Below are 25,696 nucleotides of genomic sequence, written 5' to 3' on the forward strand. Positions count from 1 at the left end.
GGACTCGGCCATTTTCATGCCCCCCTTTCCTGCGCCTGAGGTGCCGACGACCCCCCCCACCGCCCCTCAGAGACCTGCTAACAACACCCCCTCGACAGCTTTTCATGGACTTGCAAAACCCTAAATGCTCTTCAGGGATCTCCATAACAAATTCTTCCCCCGGTGGTGGTCAACAGCTGCCCCCTAAATGCCCTTCAGGGTCTGTCAATGAGGCCCTAAGTGCATCTAGGGGCTCCTGGAATTGCCCCCAACCACTCAGCAGGTACCATCCCTGAATTGCCTCTCTGAAGCCATGTAGGAACTTCCCCAACTCATCCTCCCCAGTAGCCCAGCTTAGGCCACATTCTTCCCAGTGCCCAGGTTCAGACTTGCCAGGGAGCTTCTCTGTCCTAACGGTGATCAGTCAGTGTGCCCAGGCTCAACAGGACCCTGTCTTACCTCTTTCCTTCCTTACTCTCTCCCCCTGTAATATTTTCTTGGAGTTGTGGAAGTCAGATTTGAGCTCTTGACCCCCAGTACTGCCCCCCATTGTCAGATATTTGACCCCCCAAGGACATTCTGTTCCTGCCCACCCCCTGGAGCTACATCTCCTGTTTTTTCCCCATATCAGAGTTGTGAGGGGCTCCCTCCTCACCTCCCTATGCCTTCCTTGAGGACTCCTGCACACCCCAGCTGTATCTCCCTGTCACAATGTTCCCTCCCCCATTATCACTTTGCTAACCCCCCTCCTGTGGTACTGTTGGACATGGCACAAATCATTGTCTGATATTCAGAGCTCTGTGCTCTGAAAGGTGCAGCCCTTGCTGTTGTCCCCTACAGTCAGTGTGTGCCTCCTTCAGCATCCTCCTGTCCTTTTCATGGTTGCATTCTGTTTTCCCCATCTTGTACTGTACTGTTTTTCCTTTCTGTAGCCATAGTGATGTTTAGTCTCCTGTCTGATCAAACAGTGATCTTATGGCTGATTAGTCCTTGTTCCCAGCTCTTTTTGCCCTGCTTTGCCTCCCTGGTCAGGTAACAATCCTTTCCACCCTGATTCCTTTGGCCTGATCAGATTTTACTTCTCTGTGGCTTGTTCTGGAACAATAACGCCATTTTTAGGGGCAGTAACAGTATTCTGCAACTACAGCTGTAGTTCTGTATTGTTACTGTAAGAGAAGATGCGAAGATTTCCTTCAGCCTTAGGCTAGGAACCACCCATAGGGAGTTGCCCTCTCCTGTACTATTTTTACTATAGCTGCATGATTTCTCTTTGTAGCCATTAAAGTCCTGTATAACTCTTAGACTATTATGTGATATGTTTCTTCTTAGAAAAAACAGGTTAGTTGTTTTTCTGCTGTCACCTTCCTGTTGTCTTTGAAGCATGGGCAAGCACAGTTGCTGCTGTGTGGATGTAGAAGGCTTGCTTAGTGCTGATGCTGCTAGCTCAGTATTGCTTATCTTGTATTTATAGCGAAGGAGAGTAAATGTCTCTGCGTGATGCAGTGTCTGAAGTGTTATTGATAGGGATCTTTTTTCTGTTGGCTAGTTTGCTCTACTTTCAAATGCATAACGTATCATCGTTCTGCTGCTTGTCATTGTTTTGCTACATTGGTCCTAGTTCTGAAAACCCCCGTGACAAAGTACAGTCATACGTGAGGACTGTGCGCTCACTTCATTACGCATGGCAGGGCTGCTTCCTCCATCTGCAAAGTGCTGCTGACACTGTCAGTCTTTGAGTTAAGGCACTGAGGGTCTGGGCTGTGTGAGTGAGATGGTTCTTTCGGCCACAATGGGAAATGGTGAAGTCCTCTAAATGGACTGATGTTTAGTGTATCAAGCAGATCTCAGCTGTGCTGTAGCACCAGGTGACCTGATCTAGTCTGTGAAAAAAATAAGCCTTTTGAGATCTTTTCCTGCGCACATCAGGGCTGAGTAACATGAATTTGTCTTGCTAGAGATTGGATGAATCTTGTGATTTCTTAATACCTCTTGTGGCAGGGGTCCCATGTGGGAAGGGAGAAAGGATGCCATAGTCTGACTTTTAATATCTCCATGGTGGTGTCTGTGGTAAGAGCAAGGACAGTGACTTTCTCGGTGCTAAAGTAGGAACTCTTGCTTATAGCAGGATGTTAGAGGTGGTAAGGTAAAAGGTGCATTGCATTTTACTTTTGTTTGAATATAGCAGAACATGTCTCTTCTTAATCATTTGCCCCATTTTACATCACTTCCTGCGTCAGCATGGCTGGAGAAAGCCTAAACCAGCCACTTGTACTACGCGAACATAAACACGTTAAGAACAAGGATTATAAACAGATATTGTCTATAGCTATTAAGCCTCCTGTGTGTTAATCTGCAGAAGACCTTCAATTAAACAATGTCAAATTTTCTGAGTAAGTCCAGGTATTACTATATCAGGGATTGACTTGTTCTGTTGCTTGTTGATGTCTTTTTGTTTTGTCATCATCTTTTCTGCATGCTGCTGCATGTATACTTTTTCCTTGCCCTGAGGGCAAGGAGCAAAGACAACTCTGTGAGTAATCATAGTTCTGATGAGGCTTTGAGGAGCTTGCTTCCTCTGTAAAGGCAGACCTAATTCTGAATTTGTCTATTGAATGACAGAATGCAGTAAGCTGTAGAAGCTGTTGCACAGGTCCGTCAGAGTGACAGTAGGAGATGCCGGCAGACGTTTACTGTGCCCTGAGGATATAGATCTTTTCTAACCACATCTTTCGCTGTAGTTAGCTCAAGACCATGCCTGTAAGTATAGTTAAATCACCATGGAAGCTTATTGTTATCACAGCTTGAGTGCAAAGTCTGCTGTAGCCGTGGAGTTCCTCAGAATTTACTTGTTTGTCACAGTCACAAACACTTTGAAGATAGGTTTTTCTTCCTCTGGTCCTGTCATCTGTTTTCCCAAGAAATGCTGTAACATAAAGCTGCTTGCTTACAAGACCAGAAAACTTCAGTGAACTTGTTTCTGAGTCCACAGGTTGCCCAACTGTGTTTGACTGAAATACGTTGTTGTGGTAATACTGTGGGGCAAATAGAATTGTTTGGATGTATAGGTACTGTGACTTTGACATGCAGTGTCTGAAGGCAAATCATAGCTAACATATGTTTAGCTGAAAAACTGTCCCTTGTGAAGATACAGGGCAGGGGAAGGAGGAGCAGAAAGCTAAGTGTTTGGAAGAGAAGGTGTAAGAGAAGTATGTTCAGCAGTCAATTGTTATTATTCTGGGGGGAGAAGAAGATCTCATATGATCAGGTATAGCTGGTAGTGTAACTCTTGTCTCAGCTGACAAAGTAGAGGCTGCCCAGAGTGCTTTATCAGCCATTTTGAGACCTGTCAGACTTGTACCCCCATCAAGCTTCATAGTACAATACTTTTAGCCCTTCTCCTGGTCTCAGGCTGGCATTGGTGCAGCTAGAGAAACTGTTGGTCAACTAAGATAAAGTATTTTTGAATGGATAGGAATTAGGAAAGAGATGAAATAAAATAAGAGAAGGATGATGTGTGTGAGGAGAGGCAACAGCAGGAGCCTCGCTCCCACCTTCTAAGCAGCGTTGAGGACTCAGCTGGAATCAGCTGAAGTGGTAGTATCATCTCAGTTGTCACCTGGCAGGGATGAAGATACAGTAATATCAAAAGAGGTCCTGGGAGATGACAGCATCAAATGGTGGAGCACTGCGCCTTTTATGGGCTCTGGCAGTAAAGCATGCTTCTTCCTTTGTGCTTGACCTTTCATTGCAAACGTCACATTACAAACCTCAGAAAGCAGGAGAGTGAATGAATAGGCCATCTTCTCATTTCATTCATCAGTTAGGTGTGATTTCCAGCGTGCTGGCTTTGGTATGTTGAGATCTCAGTTTGTTTACTAGACAGGATTTCAGCAACGTCCTTGGGTGGCATCAGGAGGACTTCTTGTTTAGACTAATTCAGTCTAACTTCTGTTTACTTTTATGAGCATTTTCTCTGTAATATTTTAGTTTTTATAACCATTTATCATTGCCTTGAACTTTTTAAGATAAGTTTGCAGTATATATTTCAACAGAGTTACAAACAGAGCGAGCAGCTCTCTAAACGTTCTGGACTATTGGAAGCTGTCTAGCTCCAGTAGCAGAGAGATGCCAGGTTAATTTATGCTACAAAAAGCAGGATAAATTAACTGGTACCAAGCTTTATGCTGCGGTGGACAGACTTTGGTGAGTATCTGAACTAGTGAATTTCTAATTTCTATGCTGTGTGTAGCAGTGTGTGGTATAGATAACTTTCGCACTATGGGAGGTTGTGATTCTCTTTCTGACTAGTAGCTTTGAGGTCTGGGAGCCACCCTGAAGCGTTACAGGCAAGAAAAAGCAGGAGGAAACAAAATGTTTCTCCTTGTTTTCGTGCAAGTTTCCAGACCAGGCTAAACTGAGTTCTCAAACATGTGGTAGGCAGTGTGAGCAACTGAAGAAAGCTCATTTTATTTCTTCTTGTATTGCCTAATATATAAAATGTCCTGTTTATAGGTAAAGAAGTGTTATTTTATTTCTGAAGGGCAAATGTTTTAAGGTTTTCAGAGATTAGCATAAGGAAACCGAGCAGTTTATTCATTTGATACAAGTATTGAAAGAAGTATTATAAGAAGCAATGCACTTCAGCAAAGAGACAATGTAAAAGAAATATGTAACAAATGGGGAGAGAATTTTAAGGAATTTATGGCTTAATTCACATTCTGTCTGTGGCATCTTCCCTAAAACATATCAAAATGTCTGTCTGTTTTTGTTATGCTGTCTTCCAACAGGGTGTCTAAAAGAGGACATTTTAGGAGCTTCACATGTCATAAATTGTAGTGGCTCATGCTTTAGTCCAGGTAGAAACTGGGAACTCTTCACTTAAAAGAGAGGTAATTGTTGCAAAAGAGAAGTTCTTGTGATTGAATCCAAACCGAACATCTTGAGTGCAGGTTTAAGGCCATGAATTTTCTTGGATTAACACCACAGAGAAGTTCCTTCTCTAAGCACCGAGGTAAAAGGTAGGATTTTAGGCCATGGTACATAGCTGTAAGAATGTTTCCGTCCCTTAACTCAATCTACGTTATGTTTTGCGTGCTCTTCAGGCTCATCTGTTCTGACAGAATTTGGGAAGCCTCCCAGCACTGTGTTACCACTGGTGTACTGTAAGTTGGCCTCACTGCTGGAGAGTTTTGGATGCTATGTGAAAGCAACAGCTGTTACTTCCTTTTAAAAAACAAACAAACAAACAAAAAAAACCAAAACAAAGCGCAAAACCACACACACTTGTAGCTTTTCTTATTCCTTCTAACTGTAGTTCAGGTTCCAGGAACTAAAGAGCTAACACTAAACTTTTCCATGTTTTGAGAACATAGATTTACTTAGACCACATTGCTAAAAAGTACATTTCCAGGCTAGTAATTGTTCTCTCAAATAAAATTAGAGGCAAAATAAAATGGGTATTAAAGTTTTTTTTCTTTTTTTTTTAAATAAAACTAAGTCAAATATTTAGAGTATTTCCCCCTATCCAAAACCTGTTACTACAAAAAAATCATTGATATTTTACTTTGGAGGAGCACTGGATTATAAATGAAAACTGTAAAATGTCTATCTCCAGATTGCCTGATTAGAAAAACCAGTATACCATGTAAGACACTGCATAACTTTACCTTCTTTAATTACAAATCTGATGTGATTCTTTCTAAAATAGCAGATGTACCTGCATACTTAAGAGAAAGCAGAAGTGAGATAGAGAGGCTTTTGTATTCCCTAGTTCCTTGAAAGCTTAAAGTTTACACTAGATAGTGTCACAGCAGCATCGGGCATTTTGGGGCAAAATACTGTCCAATTGGAAAGCACCTTCCTCTTGGAATATGTTTTTTCAAGGTTTCAAATGCACAAACCATTATTTAAAGGAATTTTTATTAACTTTCTGCTTAAACCATTTGTTCCTTGCTTTTTCCCCACTAAGTGGTTATTGCCTCTTGTTTCACTAAGAATTTATGTAAGTGGCTCTTAAAGAAAGAAGATGCTTCTGTTTGGTTCTGCAGCCCTGTGGGACGATTATCCAAGGACTGTTCAGCTTCAGGCAGACAAATAGCTGAGGCAGCAGCAGTGATCCACATCAGCTGCCATCTTTTGTGGCCCCTTCTCACACGCGTTGTATGAAGCACTCTGAAAAGTAATGAGCTTATTGTGCATGCCCAGTTCAGTAGTGCTGCACCTCCACAGAAGCAGTTCAGTGCTTCCACAGGGTATGGTGCTTACTGTCTGCAGTCCCTGGGCTACACATGGACAGGAAAGCAGTTATACAGAGGAGGAGGTCCAAAGCCTGCTGCCCTCTTCTCATCCAGAGAGGAAAAAGGTGGCTTGCCTGGCTAAAAGATTACCACTGCTGAGTTAGGTAATTGATTAATAAGTGATTACTCCATTTGGGTTTAGAGTAAATCTTTTTATTTCCTCACAGTCTCATTGCTAAGTTGGAAAATTTTACATCTGATACCTATTCTGATGTTGTGGTTTGCTTTTTTTGAAAAAGGAAACACCATCTTGATTATATAATGTTTGCATCAAGCACATTGTATTTGAGTCTTGCAAGTTTTAATAAATTTAGCCATGTAATATTCTAGTGGGGAGAGGCGATACCACTTCAATTTCCCATATGGGGAATCAAGACGCATACTTCTTGTATCAAATGCACAAAATCACACAGGGCATCCCCAGGGGAGCTGGGAACTGAGGCAGGTGTTGCAAGCTCCAGGGTAGTGTCTTGACCTGTGGGATGACCACCTTTGCTGGTTCTTGAAAGGCAGAAGTGTGGCTGATAAAATAGGGAGGGCATGTTGTGTGCTTTTCAAACTGCTCTCTGCTGAGGCAGGTCAGAGCATGATTTTTGAATGTGTAGCTCTGTCGCTGAGGTTTTATTAAAAATCGGTGTTCTGGGAACTTACACCAGCGCTTTCTGTTCTGTTTAGCTGAAAGTTAACAAAATGGTGTTCCCAGGGCTGTGCTAATCTTCCTTGTTGTTGCTGGTGCTGATCAAGATGTCTTGGCATGGTCAAAGGTATTTGCAGGACATTAAAACAGGGAAAATGGAAAAACAAATTAAAAACTTTGGATTATCCTTTAAAAACTATGTTAAATGGATGAGGAAAAAAAAACTTAAAAGCATAGGTTGTTTAATACATAAATATGGAAAAATCTGATAATGACAGTTGTTACAGAGGAGATAAACATAAATTCTAAGATACCTTAAGTATTAATTAAATGGCCGAAGGCCAAAAGCTGCTTTCTGCTCTCAGCAGTGTAATCCCATTAGAGTACCAGTTAGAGTAAAAGGATCAGGATTTGGCCCTACATCTACCAGCCACTACCAAATAAGGCTGCTTGCAGAATTCAGTAGCAGAGTTGATGGGAATCCAGACACAGTGGGAGGAAGCTGTCATTCTCTCAGCCTCCTTGACACAAGGGTAAAAGATTCAGTTTTCTTCCTCAAGGTATAACTTTCACTTTCCCATGTCCTGAAGTTCTTGTACCAGTACTTTCTGCCGGCTTTTCCTTCCTACTTGGCCAAGATCTCCGTGACATTTAGCAGTATGGGAAGGATGGGGTGGTTATGATTGCGAGGATGAGATCTGCAGCTGTATTTTGGATGTGCTTTCCGTTACATTTGCTATTCTTGTAATAGCACTGATAGCACCTTCCCAACCTGATAATCTCATATCAAATGGCCCTGACATGCCGCTATGGTAAGTGCCTGGCTCATTCTGCCTGCAGGTGAAGTGGATGGGTGGGCTTAGACAGGCAACCCTGTTTTTTGGTAATAACTTGGCTCTGTCTGAATGAATAAGAGTGTTACTTAAGCTCTAGTGGTACAGGCTGCAGCATTAGAGGGTTCTGTGTACAATGCTGTGATTCGAAATGAGGTTATCTTGCTGCATTTCAGCAGCAGAGCCATGTGCTTCTGAGTTAATACAGGGGATTCTGTGGTGCTGGTGTGTAGCTGTGTGACAAGCATGTCTCAGAGCTGAAGGTTTCACAGCAGGTAACGTGTTTTGACTTTTTTTGTGTGGGGGGAAAATGCCCAAAGGAAGGGATGTAGTTGTGTATGTGTAATCTAAGAGGGTAGGAAAAAATAACGGCATATTTTTCATGTTTGTCTTTTAATGTATAAAGTTCACCTTTAATTAGTACCCTTAAAAATTTTATTCCATTCCAAAGTTTTCAGGTAGCTTTTAAACTGTTGCTTTTTTGGCTTTGGTTATCTCTGTGGATGGATTTGAGCCCTTATCTTCAGCTTTGCTATATAGTTTGCTGGGATGACTTGAGCTTTGTGCTCAGTTCCCCTCTTCTGATAAATGTGTTTGGGAAGGATGCCTGGAGCCTATGGAAAGCATATTGAGGGCTTAAGCAGTTAGCGTGCCAGGAGTTGTCCAGCTACTAACTCGTCCTGAATCAGAGTGTACTGGTGTGTTTTTCATTCCCTCCTCTAAGTAGCTAACCAGAGTATTCATCTATTTTAAGTACTTCGCTTGGAGCTCTCTAACTGAGCTCATTTTACCAGGGAGCTGTGTGATGATATGCTGGTGTGTTTTATTTCCTTTCCCCTATACATGCAACCTTTCTGCGTGCTTTCAAATTGTTTTTCTTAATTTGTTCACTTTAGGTCTATGAGCGCTTGTCCCTTTTAGACAAGAATTATTCACAATAGTAGCAGCTGAAAATGGTATTGAAAAGAAGCTGGTTCAAAGACCTGTTCTTTGTTTACTGGCTGCAGCATTAACTAATGAAGAATGAAGTGTTTAAGCATTTATCTGTGCCAAGGCAGGTTCTAACTCAAGCCATTTCAGTATTTTATTTGATAGAAACTCCTGGGTTTTATTGCTGATCTGGAGACTAAGTTTGCATTTCCTGGTTAGTGACATCTCAGCTATACTATCAACGGATCACTGCATGCTGCTCTGAATTCTGCTTGTCCTGGTAGTTGCAGAGAGGCTGTACCAAGACCTGTCAGCCGAGCTCACCCCTAGTCTCACTGGGTATGCAGAGTCCAGCTAATTCAGCAGACCTGGAGGTTAGAAAAGAGGGAGGATTGGGAGGATGGTTGTTAGGGGAGATTTTGCAGGCTTTCCCATGTGCTTGTATAGTGATCTGTGCTGTAACCTGATATGGGTGCTTCCCAGTTTATAAAGCATAGGTTATTAAAACAAAATGGTATTAAACAATGTACACTAAAAGCCTAGACAGTACCCTCTTCATCAGTGGAGAGCTCGGCTTCTGTTGCTGGATCATTGACTCACAGCCCTAGCTTCTATTTTGACATTCGATTCTTACAGCTGACCTCTGATTTTCTTTCCTTTTTCCCCTCTTCTGGAGTCCTTTTGTTGTAGTGAGTTCACATAATGTCTTGTCCTATTGATACCAGTGGAAGAAATCTTAATGCAGTTTTCACTTTCGCAAGATCTAAGTGCATTTAATGTAGAATTCCCCAACAGGACTACACAACCTGTAAATTCCTTGTGCTCCCCTATAGATCTGTATAGCTCTTTGTGTATCCCATACTTAGAATTGCTTTACTGATCCAGATTTCTCCCCTCCAAGCTTCCTGGAGTTCAGTTCCAGGGTGTGACCACTGTCTGGTGGAAGGATGTTGCTCTCGGATTAGCTTGTTAACCCCTAGCCTTTTGACCTTTCATGTCTTATTCTATGGGGTTGGTTAGATTTATTCCTGTAGTTTTTGTCAGATTTACTATATTTCATTTGATTTCTAAATAATTATTAGTTCTGTATTTATGCCCACAAAGAGCTTTTATGGAACCTTCTGCTAAAACTGTTTTACCCACAACAAGGTACAGCACTCCAGATTTGTACCTGCCCTAGCGTGGCAAGACTATCTTGCCATGTTTAAGTGACTGCAGATCTACACCCATCTTTTTTGCCACAGCTTACCTGAAGTCAGTGACTAGATAAGGTTGCTTGGTCCCTGGGGATCAGCTGCCTGTAAAGTTCCTTATTAAGCATATATAAAGATAGCCTGTCAGTTCCACATGTGCTTTTTTCATTTTGTTTTCTCCTTCTCTGTGCATTTGGTGCTTTTTGTAGTCAGTTACTTGTGCTTGGCATCAGCACCCTGCTCAAAGTTTTATAGTACATACAAATAAAAACAGTCTGTGCCCTGAAGTTTTTACATTCTGAAGACACATGGAAAACAGAGAAATCCAGATGCTGAGGACTTTGGTATTTGGGATTCTTTAGTTGCTGTTTAGATAGTTTTAAATTATTTTGCTTTTACCTTGTACACAGTTCTTTTTCTGTATTGGAAAGAAATGTCAGTGGAGCGAAATTCTTGTTTCAGATATGCCACGCTGAATAACTGCCCCTAAGAATATGTCTTGATTGCAGCTGTAAAATAGGTTGCATTGTTCTTCCTCTGTCTATATCGAACACAGTTTGGAGCCTCCCTGTGCCAAAGGACGCTTGCCAGCCTGACAGCTGAGTAAGATTGATAGTTGCCTTCAGTCTGGCTAGTAGGGTCTTGTTTTCCAGATTAGGAAACTGGTTATATCAAGGGCCCTACTTCCAAATGGGGCAAGAGGCTTACGCTTCAGGAAAGGATGGGCCACTCCTGTGTTTCACATAGTGAGCAGTACTAGGTGCAGAACAAGGGATACAGTTTGAAAGAGCTGAAATCTGACATGATTGTTCTTAACTTTTTACTAGAATTGTTCATGTTATCAGTATAGAAAGCATTTCATCTGTGTAGGCTGGCTCTCTGATCTCCTGATGTGGGTTACTGGATACAGAGACACCTCAGAGGAGTAATGCTGCAAAAAAATACGACCGTGTCATGCTGGTTTTGTGGGTGACTACTGTTAAATCGTTTGGCTGGTTTTTCTTATGAGGTGGGACTGTGTGAGCAGGAAGCAGTGAAGCACAAGGCTCTCCCTGTCTTAAGTCCTTAATTAAAGTCCTCTGAGTTGTTTGAAACCATTCCCACTGAGGTCAGTGGCAAAACTTTTCTTCCATCAGTTCAGGATTAGGCCTAAACCCTGCACCCATTTTGACAGGAGAAATCTGAGAACGTATTTCTCTTTCTAAATGTCAGGTTTTAAAAGGGGATGAGTTGGGGCAAGGATTGTGTATTGCTTGCCACAAACTGAATTTTTTTTCTGCAGGAAGTTGCTTTTCTTCAAGGCCAAGGATCAATAGTGAAATGCTAGAAATTGCCTAGGCCCTGCCTTTCAGCTGTCTAATCGTGTTCTTTGCAGAGACACTTAAGAGTCTGCTATCCAGTGTTGCTTTAAATTGTCAGTTTGTTCGGTAACCTTTTTTGCACTGTCTTGTAATATGATAAAAGGGGGTCACTGTTGAAACTATTAACACATTATTTTAGGCTTGATCCAAGAAGATACATAATTTTTTCACAGTGTTACCTGCCCATGGAGTGCCATGCCACAGGACAGCACGCTGTAGAGAAACTCAGCTGGATAGAAAGCAGTCTGGATAGTTCGATCACAAACAATTTTTATATTTATCCTTGATAGGATGCATGTAATCAAACCTTATGATGTTTCAAGGCAGTAGCTTTTCCCATAGGATCCAATATGACACTAAAAATAGGTATAACTCTTTTTTTTTTTTTTTTTTTTTGTTATGGGAGAAGTAATTTCACTTTTGTCTTGATGAATTACATGCCTAGCAATCTGATCAGAGTGGATCTTCAATTAAAAAAGCTACAGAGAGGCTGGTGAGCAGAGATAACGGTTCAGCTACCCCCTTTTATTTCATTTGATGTCACTTTGCTGTCAGGTCCTTTCCCCAGTCAATTTTCTTCAGCTGCATTCCTCTGCAAGTAGCAAGTCCTTTGGCTGTAAAATTAAAATAGAGGAGGAGAAAGGTAGTGATGTCTGAATCATTTTATAAAGTCATCTTGATCTTATCTCCAGCCCTTTCCGCCCAAACCCACCAAACTCTTTACTGAGCTGTGGGCCTATAAATAGAACAGCTGCTCTCATGCAGAGTTGGGCAGCTCTGAACTAGAGGCTTGTTTTCTCTGAGCAGTGCGTGCATGCGAGAGCTTGCTTCTCACTGGCCTTTCATATTTGAGTTGTGTAGCTGTGAGGTTTTCTATTAGAGAGAGGCTGGCAAATGACATAAACTGCTACTTAGGGAGGGGCAAGGTGACCTTTGGGGTTGTTGCCTTTTGGTTTAAAAAAAAAAAAAAAAGGGTTCTGTTTAAAAGAGGGATGGAGGAATGCATGTCTTGTGCAGAGGTGAGTGAGCCCTGCTGAGGTGAGGGGAGCCGCCTGACGTGCAGCACTTGTGAGCCGAGCGTGGCACGCGGGAGCTGAGGGAAAGCAGAAGCGTTGTTTTCCTGTGAGTTACTGTTCTGGTGGTCTGTGCAAGAGCTTGAGTGACCAGAGTGCTGCTGACCAAGCTTGGGGAGTGCGGGGCTCTGGCTGACCCCAGTTTAAGGGCGTCTCTGAATAAATGTAGCAACAGAACTCTGAAGTCTCCTCCTTCAAGTTGCTATTTTTTGATCAGACCCCTGACTGCCTTGATATCTTTGGGCTTTGCATCCTGGGAGTCTTCCCCAGGATTTTTAATTCCTCTCTGACTTCGGTTCAGGGCTTTGAAGAGTTCAGTAGCTACTTTTTCTGTCTTATTTTTTAATTATGTGTGGTTTTGTCCAAGGAATGCAAAAGATCATTCCATGTTTCTGTGTTAATCTGGAAATCTCATGCCACTTTCCCATTTTCTTCCCTGTAGAAAGTGAGCTGCAGAAATGTGTGATTTCTTTAGCATGGTTATTTAGATGCTGTTGCTTTACATTTCTCTTTGATACTCAGGTGCTGGAGGTTAAACTGACTCATCAGGTAGACACATATATGTGTATATATATACTCTAGTAGGACTCCGCAGAGTTGGGCAGTGTTGTTTGTTCCACTTGGCAGATGGGAGATGGAGACATGCAGAGTGAAAATTGCTTTATTTGGATCTTGTAAATAGTCTGTGGCAGAGTAGGAGCCTGAATGCACCTTTCCTGGTTCCAGATGAGTGTCTTCAGTTCTGGCCTTGCCTTCAGGGTCGTTTCAGCAAGGGATGCTGTTGGGTCAGTCACTGAACACCATTTTCTCTTACAGTGAAGCTTCAGATTAAGATCATGGCTGAGTTTCAGATTCTTTGCATAGTACCAGCTCTAAGTTAGTTTAACATCTTGTTTCTGGGTATCACTATAGTGTGTTTAACTTCCGGACCCTATAGCCAATCCCAGATGCCTTATGGCTTCTTAGAGTGTATTCCTACTGCTGTGTCCCTGCTGTGACTTGGGGAAGATAGGTGCCAAGATGTCTTTCAGCAACCACTTCAGAGTTGTGGGGCGCTGATGTGGGAGATGGGCATTTTTTGATACAAGATTAGTCTTCAATCGTGCATTTTCATTATCTCTTTTCATTCTGCTGGAAATACTGTGGAGTTCAGCGATTCCTGGTTGAACCAGGCACGCTGAGTTGGTGTTTGCCTGAGCACCGACAGGTATTTCTGCCAGTGTGCAGGTGGCTTTGTGAAACAGAACACTGTGAAACCGTGAGGTTTGGAGTTCGCTAGCCTTGGACTCAGCCAGGTTCCAGGCTGCAAGGTAGATGATGTTTCTTTTGGAGGAGATAAGGGAGCTTTTGCCCTTTTATCTTTCTCGCTGCAGTGGAGGACGGTATACAGTGGCTCCTATGGCCAGCAGCAATTTCAGATCTGGGGCTGTGTGGGTTTCCCAACTGGTTTGTGAGTAGAGGCATCACTGTGATGGTCCAGGCCCTATGATCTCTCAGGCCAGTTTGAGGATGGCTCAATCTAGCAAGAGAGAAGCATGTATTGTCAGACGGATGTTTCTTGTAGTCAGCATTATTTTCCAAGTGCTTTTTGAGGAAACTTCGAGCTTGGCAAGGGCCAATGTGTGTGGAAAGTATTGAAATCTGCAGCTGTTTCAAAAAGGAAAGACCCACATTAGAAATATATATAGCATTTATAAGCAAGTTCAGTGCCCTGGAAAGGATTTCTAAAATTAACTAAACCCTGTGGATCAGTAAGAGTATTTATTTTGTGCTCTGCAGTAGCCTGACAGCATACGTTTAACACTGTCTTTGTGAATTAATTGATACTCATCCGTGACCTGACTCTGTTATAAACCTGAGTTACACTGAGACCTTTGGTATGTTAAAGCTGTGTCATTTTCCTGACATCAAGATACAGAATAACCTGTCTTACAATATTGTTGGACTATTTGTTTCCTGTATTTTAACTGTGTGTTTATCACATTGGGCTCTCTCAGAAGAAGTGGATTCCCGGGGGCTGTTTCTTGGGGAGAGAAGTAGGTTTCTTGTGGTACTGAGGCATGACATAGCACTATTTGCAGTTCCTAGGCAATACCCTCAATCAGTAATTTGGGCATGAACCCTCAGCTCTGAATTTTCTGCCTTTTGTCTTTCTAAGCTGCAGTTTTGGAGATTATTTTCATGTAGCTGTTGATATTCAAAATCTGTCCTCGCTGAAGGAATCAAATGTATTTGATGAAGTAGAATGAAGTGCATGTGGATTAAATACATACCCCTATGTATGCATAGTATGTAAGTGAGCATATGGGACTGTGTATGCTGGTATGTCAATCTAGTTATAAAGCAGTTAAAGAAAAAAAAAAGGCAGTGTGCATAGTCAGTTTTGGCACTCCAGCCCTGGGAAATGGCAGCCAGCCAGAGAGTACTGAGGCAGGGCCAAGACTATCTGAAGAATACCAAATGCTGAAGTTGAATGTAGCTCCTTCCTCACTTTAGTTTCACTCTTCACGCTATGGGCCTGGAGCTTGCCAGCTCTGTGCCAGGTAGATGCTGGTAATTTCACAAGGCAGAACTGGAGATAGGGACAGGTATACTGTGGTGTGTATGTGCTTGTAATCAAATGCCAATTAAATGAAAGGCACAATTACCTGCGACTAAAATCTGACCTCAGTGAGTTTAACTGTTAACGCTTCCCGAGTCACTGTTAAGACTTTGAAATGCTCATTCAGTCATAAGTTATTTTATCTTCTTTTGGTATCGTGATATCACTGGAGACAAGGATAAAACCGCACCCCAGTGTGGATTATGGATTGTGACGGTTTAATCTTGTTAAATTTGCTCACGTATGTTGAATGAATTTGTTAAGCACTTCCAGCAGAGGGCACTAAGATCATTGAGCTCAAACTTCAGTCTTTTTTGGTATGGATATATAGTGAGAGAGCATAAAAGATGCCTGTTACGTAAAACGTATGCTTCACCCCTCTCCTCTCCTTGTTTTGTAGACTATCATAAAAGAGGGGATGCTGATGAAACAGACCAGCTCCTTCCAGCGCTGGAAGAGACGATATTTTAAGCTGCGAGGACGAACGCTCTACTATGCAAAAACTGCTAAGGTAAGGTCTTGATAATACATACAAGTCCAAGGGAAGAAAATAAGTGGTGGAGCTTTGGAAGCAGATGTGTGTCTGTGAGAAGGCAGCCCTCAGTAGAGAAAAGAACATGTGCTCTGTAAACCCCTGTCTTCAGGTTTTGTAGCTACTATAAGATCCCTGTGTTTTGCCTCACACTTGGAAATCCTTGTGAAGTAAAGCATCGTGTGGACCCGTGCTACTGATTTTTCTACATTTTTTTCCCCCTTGGTACATTTTAGTAGGGAATGGGCTGTGAATCAATAGAAGCTGAAAAAGAAGGGTTAAAATATGAATGAAAAGAGGAAATGGAGAAGACAAGCAAGGCTAGAATTTATCAAATCAGAGCTGCCATGCATCTGGTTTAGCATGTTTCTAGTCAACGAGATATAAATCTGTCTCCTTTCACAAGAACAAAGCCTACAATTATTTTTTTTTAAATAATTCCTTAATAAGACTAAAGTCATCGTGGTCACTGACTGAAGACAAGGCAAGTGTGAGCCCCAGTATATGGAACTAGACTTCCGAGTCCTTCATGTTGGTTCTGGGCCTTTCCTTCAGATCACAAAAGGCAGTGATGGACTGTACTAGGCAGCCATACAGACATGTCCCACTGGGTCTGCTGCTTATACATTGGATTCAATAATTCATTGGGGTTTTGAATTTTTTCTTTCCAGTCCATTATTTTTGATGAGGTGGATCTGACAGATGCCAGTGTGGCAGAATCCAGCACTAAAAATGTCAACAACAGCTTCACGGTAGGATTTTTTGCGTTATTTTCCATTCTTCTTGCATCTTTCCCCCACATCTCTCCTCCTTTGCAGAGTTTAAAAACATCTGAACAATCTTCACAGCCTCTTTCACCAAAAAAAAAAACCAAAACCTACAGTTATTTTTCCTTACAAAATCATAACTCATCTCCATGCACATGGGAAAAACCTTGGGTTACTATGTATAGTGCTAAAACTTTACATTCAGGAATTTTCTTACCTGTAAGCTGGGAGGGGTTGATAAAACCCATTTACACAGTGGGACAGAAAACATTGTTCTGCTGAAGGAGTTAGGGGTGATGTTGATGTTTATGCTGGAGATCTTGCTAAAGGAATTTAGTTTTCCCTTCAGGCCTTAAAATATGTAAACTTCTTTCTCTGACTTTATTTGTATGTGGCTGTATGTGTGTTTATATATGCACACAATATATAGTGACAAAGCAAAAGGAGGAACAAAAAGAAGTCGCACAGAAATAACTGTGGAATTGATTTAGGATACTTGTTAGATGTGGAATACGTGCTAAATATTTGGAATCTGGAAATGTGGTGGTGTCAGTGCTTCATTTTCTCCAGGCTTAGTAACTGGGAGAAAAAATGATTGTATTTCTCAGGCACAGGTGTTCTGCAAACTCCATTTTGGGGGAAATGCCTGGTGTGCAGAAAAAAGCTGTTAACAGCAGCCATGCAGGGTGAGTGTCAAGCAGCATTGCTGTTAGCCAGCTCCAAAGCTCTCACTAACCTCCATGCAGCCTCCGAAGGGCTCAAAAGGGAGGAGGGAGGAGAGTGTGGAGAAAGGAGGCAGTGTTGGTCTAAGGCAAGATGAAGGGGGGAGCAATGCAGGTGGAGGGAGGAAGCTGATCCTGTAGGGTGGTGACCAAGACTGAGCAGTGTGCCTTGTGCTGCAGCAGTAGTGACCCACTGCTTTCAACATCTAGCAAAGGTTGTTTCTGTTAATGTAGCTGTAGCTTTTTGCTTTGCAGTACCTGTGCAAAGCAGCTGTGGTGTCCACCCTATGTCCAGATGAAATTCCAACACTTTCTCAAAGTTTGAAAACACTTTCTGCATCCATAATTGGACAAGTAGGAGGCATATCTGGGTCTGATAGTAAATATCGATATCAGGTGTTGGCGTGCATACACAGAGAGAAGGATTCTGCAGTGATTTCAGTGGGGGATACATTTTCAAGAATGCGAAGTTATTTATCTTTTAATAAAGCATTTTTTCTTGGGTCTTGCTTCAGTTTTCCCATATGTAAATAAAAACTGATTTTTCAGGTAAACAAATGTACTGTTACTGTTTTGCTTCTTATAGTTGGAAGAGACCTAATCTCCCTCAGGGACACTATTGGCAAGGACTGGAGGAAATAGTGTGTTTGCTCTCTCAGATGGCCCCATCTGAGTCCAACAGTGAAGAGTTACTTCCATGACTATGGTATCAGGCTCTGCCAGTCCCTGCCTTCCCTAGAGGGTAAAAAGTATAGGATTACTTTGACACTCGCATAGCAAATACAGCTTGTGCTATCTCCAGCTGATCACTGTATCATGGGGCTCAGGTAAACTTCAAGAAAAACATTTCTGCTCTTAATTTCTATCTACTCTTTCTGACATGGCTTACAGAGGGGGTTGACTGTGGTTTACCATGAGCTATAAAAATACTTAGAAAATCAGAAGGTTGCCTAGTCTTGCTGCTGTTTGGTCTGCCACATCACTGCCATCAGTGCTTTGGATTCCTTGCAGTCTTGCAATTTTCTCTTGGTTTTGTTTGAGACCACTCTGCTTCCTCCCTGTATCTCCCCAGCTTGGTTCCTTTCTAAAATTCAGAGTTCTTTGATGCATATTTTTTCCTGTTTCAGATCAGTGGGACTGAGTTTTTATCCTAAATGGAAAACATCCAACTTTTGGTGTTGTATAGCAGAGACAGTTATTCTGGAGTTTTAGATGTTCTGGTTTTCTTTTTGTTTCTGTGTTTTCTTCAATGGAGACTGGTAGTTCTGGATTTATGAAAGAGTGGTTTCTTTCTGAGGCAACTCATCCTCTGTCGAGGCATCTCTACTGCTTAATGTATAGATTCTGCAAGTCAGGTTGTGTGAATGACACTCCTGAGGTACTAACAAAGGAGGCGGGAAACAAAAACAGTAGATAAACCCCTTAGAGGAGCAGTGTGGATCCAAAGCAAAGAGGTAATAAGGGGTGACCAGTCAAAGGAGAAACTGGTGAAAGGGCAGTGAGGAGCATGGGGAGGCAGCACCATGAGAGAAAACCAGAGCATGGAGCCAACAAAGGTTATGTTGCATAAATAGAGGAATAAGGTTAAAAAATACAGCTGCCAGTAAACCTTTTACATAGGACATAAGTCTGACAGCTAATTTGTTTGCTGTCAGCAGGCAGGAGAGCAAGAAAGTGAGTGTTAAGATGCAGACCTCTTCCTCTGAAGAACGTGTAATACAGGTTCCACTGTTGCTTACTTAGTTGATGTTGCATAGATTTCTTCAGTAAGTATATCCTGTTTGCAACAGGGACAGTTTTCGGGACTGCTACCCAGAGTTAATGTATATGTGACTATAGAATGGGCTGGGAGCATGTGACTAGGGACATCTTTGAGCTTAAGATGTTGTACAGCTCCATCCCCTGAGAGATGTAAGGAAAAGCTTTATGTTTAGCTATTGTTCCTTTAGGTCAGGCAGTGTGGCTGCAGAGTTATTTAGCAGGAAGCCTCTGGGAACAAATCATATAGCAGCCCCACACCAGGCCTCTCTCCTCTCAGGAGGATGGTAGATGTAATATTTGCTGGTTCTGTCACATCTCTGTCCTTGTAAGTCATCTGTCTACAAGGTAAATTCTTTTGCGATGTCTGGGCTGTGAGTGACTGGTTCTTTCCGTGTATACCTAGTGTATAGATCTCTCACCAGTGGATTTTCCTAGGGCTGCTGTCTTTCACAAGGTCTTAGAGAGGATCTGCTGTGGTACAAACTTAATGATAACCATGTTGTCCTGGTACTTCAGACCCATTTATTTTAGAGAGAGTCATCAACTTTTAGCCTGGATGCTTGCCATCAGTGTGTGCCTACATTTGTACTCCTTATGAAATAGAGATCAGCAGCATTGGATGGGTGAGGTCAAAGCTTGACCCTGACTTCTGAGCAGAGCTTTCCCAGCCATACCCTCAAAACCTCTTGTGATATCTTAAAAGCAGGTGATTTGGGATCACACTGGGCACATTGGGTATTCCCAGTGAGACTTCAGCTGTTTCCACAAACAGTTTTTTCTTGGACAGTGCAATTTCGCAGTAACTTGATTTGTTGATGTGCCCGCCTAGTACATTAGCCTGCAGTTGCTTTAGGAGCATTAAAACAAAATACATGATGAGGATGAGTTCCGTACTCCGAACCTAGAATAGCTTTTTCTTTAGATCATGCCAGGAAGCCTGGGTTTTGGAGATACTTCTCTCAAAATTTACCTGTGTCATAGACCTGAAACATCCAGCTTGCCCATTCTCCCCTGCGAAGCCCGTAAGGTTGGGGGGGGGGGCACCAATTGCTCTATTGTCTGTTGCTTGGGCCAACGCTTTGCCACCACAGCTATCCCCTCAAGAGTCTTTGAAAGGACTTTGGGTCATCTCCTTAGGCCCGTTTTGGTAAATGTTTTTTGTGGTGAACAAATTCTTACTCCTCAGGTTGCTGTGTTGGTGAAGATCTGCTCTTTTCTAGAAGGTGCCAACTGAATTAAGCCTACTGCCTTCAGTGTAAGTGGCAGAGATGATGGAGTGAGTCCTTACCGGTTCATTGACCCTTTCCTGCCTTGTGCCGGACTTGTATAAAGCTAAAGGGGGAAAAAATGTAAAATGTGTGTTCTTTAATACTAATAAAAAACACCTGTCATCAACAGGAGAGGGCCTGGGAAGGACATAAGATCTTTCCACGTACATATTTTGTTTCAATATGATTCTCACATGGTGCTTTTGTAAATGTTTTCCAGTTATTGCTAGCAAATGGTGGTGTGGCCTTTCACCCTCATTCAAGTAACGTGAATTACAACATTCACTTTCATTCTTATTCAGAGCTTTGACATCCCATAGGAGAAAGCTTGTCTCTGTAGAGAGAGATGTGTGCAGTCTGATTTCTTCTTTCTGACGCTTTAGTGCAAGTGAAGCTTGGTCAGAGCACGTTGTTGAGTGCCAGGAGCCATGCTCTTGACCCCTCCTCCCTAGTTAAAGGCTATTCTGCTGGAAGAGGTGGAGCTTGAACTCCTGAGCTCCTGTAAACCCTCATCTGTTGGGAAGTACCTCTCAGCTCAGCCACAGACAGGAAACAGCATATTATTACAGCCAGCGCCTGCGCCTCTGCTTCACTGCTGTCAGAAGGAAACTTATCCCAGCTCCTCCTTAAGCAGACAGCTAATAAGCTTGTGGCAAGTGGAACATAGTTCAGAAAGACTGGCCACAGAGGAGACTAATCCTATTAATCGCATGTCAAGCAACCTGTTTAGTTTTTTTTCTAAGAGAGTAGGCTGCTCTGGACACTAGTTTAGAAGAAGATTGCACGTGAAAGGTAAGAGCAGGAGTCCGAGTTTTCGGGACTAAGCATTGAGAAACATGGCACCTGTGCCAGCATAACAGATCATCAGGAGCTCAAGTTCTTCAGAGTAAGTTTGCTACAAGCTCCTACTGTTCAGGTGTTCTCTCCTGTGTGCATTTATGTAGATAAGTTCTCCAGAATTGGGGTAAAGGGAAATGTGCCTGCAGTGCTGTAATGCTGCACCCATTAGTTAAGAAATACTGTTTATTAACTGATGATTCACCCTGACCAATGTCACAGGAGAGAGGAATTATTGAGATTAGAGTAGTACCTCTCTCTCAGAGCACTTGCATGACTGGAGGCGACAATGGTTATGGTAGGTTGAGGAACCTGGAATTGCTGGTGCTACTGAATGAGAGCATGCTGTCATCTCTAAGCAGCATGGATGTCATTCTTCAGCTGTACCGAAGCCTGAGGTGTGCTACAATTTTTTGTTATTACAGCCTTGTTACTTAGTACTGACTTTATTCAGCAGCAAAGATGCCAGTTTCTGTCTTGTGAAATTTTATGTGACTTGTCTGATCTCATTCAGACTGTATATTTTTGCTGTATTGTCCCAGGGCTTGTTGGCGTTGTGGAGAAATAGCATGAATCTTCATTTTGGGGTAATTAACCTTTCCTAAAAACACAGGGCAAAGTGCTTGAACTTTAACAAAAGGTAAAAAAGTGCTGAGGGTGCTTCCTGATGGGGAGAGTATGTTGTTGATGTCTGCAAATTCATTTCACAATGAAGTGAAAGTGCTTTTGCCTCTCCGGTAACTTCATGTCAAGTTGAATTATTTGTACTAGTGCTTTTAAGTGAAAATATATCCTTTTTGGCTGAGAAGGCAGTGAAGTCTTCTCTGAAGAGTTTGGTTTTGAAAGAGTGGCTAGAGCTGCTGAAGCCACATGTCAGGCAGAAAGTCTGCTGCTCGTGTCTAGCACAGGAGCTGTGTGCCTGTAAGGCACTGTTGAAGCAAGAGGAACCCAGATCAGAGGTTATTTGTGCTGGTTTGAAACGCAAGCTTTGAGAAAGAGCATGTGACTTATTTTTATGAGGAGAAGGAATATAAGAACTTCTCTTACAAGCTGTTTGCAGAAGGTTAGGCTTGATCTTCAAGCTTGGGCTGATAAAGATGAGGGAAATCTGCGTGGTTTGACACTTGCACAGATTCCCCAAACTGCCCCGTGTGGCCTCAGCCCTTCGGTAAAGATGGGCTTTTGAACGTATGATGCAGGGAGTCACTGGGCTTCCCAGTGAGCGAGGGGATCTTCCTCCCCTGCTTCCTCAGCATGGGGGTGAGGGACCCAGGGGGAAGACATCAGCTCTCAGAAGTGGGCAAAAAGACTTACTAACCTGGGGATATAGTTAGTCAGGAGAGTCGCTGAGTGTCCTGGTTGCTCACCTTGCTCCTTTGTACACAGTCATGGATTGCCTTGTTAAGGTTTGGAGAAGGGAAAGATTAGAAAAGAGGGATTTGTGAAAGGGATGGTTCTTCCCTCCTCCTTTTTAAATTCTCTTCTCTAAATTGGACAAAATTAGAGTGCACATTGGAAAGTCTGGCTTTGCTGGGGGTTGTTGTCTCTTCCACACACGTGTATACATGTTCAGGAATTGTACACTCTCTGCTAGTGCTCTTACTCTGTTTATATTGGCAGGTGTCAGAATTTCCTTTATAAGCAAGTGAAAATATGAGTAGAGCCATGAATTGCCATGTCCAGAATTGCTCTGCTGTTTTTCCCCCCTCCCTTCATTAAGTTCAGTTCAGTCCCCATTTCCTGTCAGTTTCAAAACACTTTGCTATTTTAGTAGTTTGTAATCCAGACTTCAGTGCAGTTTTTTCTGCTTGAGAAAAGGCCCTTTGGTAAACAGACCATTCTGAGTCACTATTAGTCATTGAAAATAGTCATTTAAAATCCTTTCATGTCAAGGATTTTTAGGACTCTTAATCCAGCCTCCTGCAGGAGCTGGTCATTGGTCTACTCACACAAAAGAAGGAAAAATCTAGAGAAAAACCATCAAAGAGAGGATAAACATGGAAGAAGAGTTAGAGAGTCTGGAAGAAGTTGCTGTGGGTGGAGAGATCTGGCGATTGCTACTGTATGTTACAGAATGATCCCAGTATATGCTAGGTTTTTGAGAAAGATGAAGCTACTGTAAGAGAAAGAGGTCAGACTGAGCTTTGTGAATTTTACTGTGAGACAGGATAGATAGAGAGCTGGGAAGTAAAGGCGACTGTTTGTGAAGAGCTTTTGTTTCCCTAGAGGGAAGTTTACTGCTTTGAAAATAGCGTCTGTTACTGCCCTTGTGCCTGAACAGTAGGAGCTTTTGTTTGATAATCTCTTTGCTCTTTGTAACCTTTGTGCTGTGTTGGTGTTTTATGTACCTTCCTGAGCAAGACTGCAGATTCCAGTGTCTTCTCCCCCTTCCAGGTGAGGACACAAAGGCAGAACAACCTGTGGTAAACAGGAGGTCATCTGAGAACATGATGGGTTTAGTTTTACGTAGGGGTCTCTCTAGAAGGAAGAGACTTCTTTTTATGCACATTTTTAATCTGGTCATTTTGACAGGCAGGGAGAGGCTTGCTAATATTATTTGCAGAAATGAGGTCTCCCTACTTGTGGTGCTTGTGATGGTTTCACTGTCGTGGTGTGTGAAACAGGACTTGTCTTTGCCTAGTGACCCAGTATGGAAAGCTACTGGGTTCATCAAGCTGTTGAAAGCTATTATTTTGTGCTAGCTACCAGCCTCTTTCCAACACAGCTGAGATTAGGGGGCTGTGAGGAGCTGTTACTAGCAATAAGCTGTCAGTAACAGGTCATTTTCCTACTGTGGACAAGATTTTCTGTTGCTCAGTCCTGTGATTTTTTTAGCTGCTAGCCTTGATGTGTATGAGCCCCCTGAGACAGCAGCTGTACCACTGGGGAATGTTGATGTGCCCCTCTGTTGCTCATGGTTTTGCTTCTGTTAGAGTGAGTAGGAAGGTTTCTCTGGAGTATCCTTTACCTTCCCAAATGTGCTGCCCTTTCTGAACAGGGTAGTTCTGTTTGCCAACTCTTTTCCCAGCAGGACTGCATCGTTTGGAAAACAGATGAAGAAGGGATGTATGTGTGCATCTGCTGCATGAAGTGGAAGGTGGGTGGATAATGGAGCTGTGCTTAAGATGCTCTGGCATTTGGCATGGGAGCCCTGTCGGTTCCCATTTGGTGCCGCTCTGTCCATGTAGATCTCTAGTGATTAATATTGCACCAATTACCAGGATTGTCTGCATTTCTTAACTGCTAACAGTGGCAAAGACCTTCTTGCACACTCTAGGTTTTGACATCTGTTAAGTGGTTGCAAAAGTCCTAAAATCCTCTCCTTGTCTGTGCTCCTCTTACCAATTGCCAAGAACAGGAATGTGCCTTGTTTAGGAACAGAGTTTCCAGAAGCGTGTAGGAATGTGACCCTGGTATGAGAGATGATAATTTTCCCAGGCAACGCTCTGTCTGGTCTGCTTTCCAGCTGCGGAATCGGGGAAGATAGGGACTGGGAGAAAGCACAGATGGAGGGTCAGCATGAGTTGAACTTGATCTGTGGGCACAGTGCAGCAGCGGTAAGTGCCAGTGACAGTGCTCAGAGAAGATGTGCTTGTAATCGCAACCTGTGCAACCTCTCCTGGCAGATGAGGTACGTATTGCAAGATGAATTAACCTAATAATGTAAAAATGGTCCTAGAGAGGCCACACCATGTGCTTTACCCATTTTCCTATGGAAATGAGCTGTCTTGGATTTTAGAGATTGATAATTAAGGTAAAACAGCCACATGGAAGTTGGGGATAAAATACCCAGTATAGTGCAAACAGAGGTTTGCGCACTTAGGGCTTTGAGGAAAATCCTGTTATTGCTATTTAAAAAAAAAAAAAAAAAGGGGGCAGAATTTGGCACAACTATAAGAACATTAACGACTTGTTTTATTTGGTGGAAATTAGAGTTTCCATAGGTGGAAGATGGTCATTTTAGCAGGAAATAAAGATCTTGCACTATAAAAATAAATATAAAACTGGTGCATTCCTCCAGTGTCATATAAAAGCTTCTTTTTTCTTTCCCCTTCAGGGTAGCATCCAGGTTTTCAGGAAAGAGAATCAGTGCAATTCTAGAGAGCTCTAACTGACCTCTGCAGTGAGTTAATGGGGCTGAATTTGTCAGCAAAACTGGGTCAAAGCTGAATTGCAAATTGGAAGAGGGATGTTGTCTGTGGCATAGGGCAAGCCTCGGTCCCCCATGAGTCTAGGCATTGATACTCGTATTATTTCTCTCTTCCAAACTATAGAGACCTACTAAAATCATGCTGACTTGCTGTCTAAGGCTTTGGTGGCCTGTTGCTCAGCTCCAGATTGTTTCAGAAGCTAACATCAATGAGACAGGCTTTTAAGATTTTAAGTGTAAAGGACTTGTTTGAGTCTGAAACTCGTATTTTCATTTCCTTTCTTCTCCCTTTTTCACAGTCTACTTTTTAACCTTGTGTATTTACTGAGGCAGTAGCATTGCTTAATCCACACTTAGTCCATTTTGCCTTCTGTGAGTTCAGCGATGGTGTTTGAAACATATAGTGACTTTGCTGGTTTGTGAATCTTGTTGATGAACACAGGCAACGTGTTTTAACGTATGCCAGGGTTCATTTAACCACCGCTGTTGCTGGAACAGGAACTGAAGTGGATAAAATGCCTGGGTCCTTGTTATAATCTCACCCAATTTTCCTTCCTGAGTTTTGGGGTTCATGGGATGCAAGAGCTTACTCCAGTATACAAAAGCAGACATAGCAGTTAGCTACAGAGATGGTGGACGTTTTCCCCGCCTTTGCCACATGTGATCAAGCTGAAGTTTTTGCCTGCACCAGGACCGTTCTTGCAGCTATTTTATTTTTTTCTAGTTGCAGTTCCTAGGTCTTTTGAGCTCCAGAA

The 25,696-nt window shown here is 42.5% G+C and overlaps 1 protein-coding gene across 4 annotated transcripts in view; it reads left to right on the forward strand.

Annotated features, from left to right (window-relative positions):
* The window catches only part of DGKD (diacylglycerol kinase, delta 130kDa), a 71,494-nt gene that overhangs the window by 10,808 nt on the left and 34,990 nt on the right, over window positions 1–25,696 (forward strand). For 2 of the 4 annotated variants that reach the window (XM_010568183.1, XM_010568185.1), the window contains exons 1-3: window positions 4,784–4,868; window positions 15,305–15,415; window positions 16,108–16,188. In XM_010568183.1, coding sequence (XP_010566485.1) covers window positions 15,323–15,415; window positions 16,108–16,188 — 174 coding nt within the window. In that variant the 5' untranslated portion in view covers window positions 4,784–4,868; window positions 15,305–15,322. Of the gene's footprint in view, window positions 1–4,783; window positions 4,869–15,304; window positions 15,416–16,107; window positions 16,189–25,696 lie in introns of those variants that run through there. The other 2 variants (XM_010568187.1, XM_010568184.1) reach the window with 2 other exon arrangements.

Source organism: Haliaeetus leucocephalus, unplaced genomic scaffold, assembly GCF_000737465.1.
Source record: "Haliaeetus leucocephalus isolate CR32 unplaced genomic scaffold, Haliaeetus_leucocephalus-4.0 Scaffold240, whole genome shotgun sequence".
Lineage (NCBI taxonomy): Eukaryota > Metazoa > Chordata > Aves > Accipitriformes > Accipitridae > Haliaeetus > Haliaeetus leucocephalus.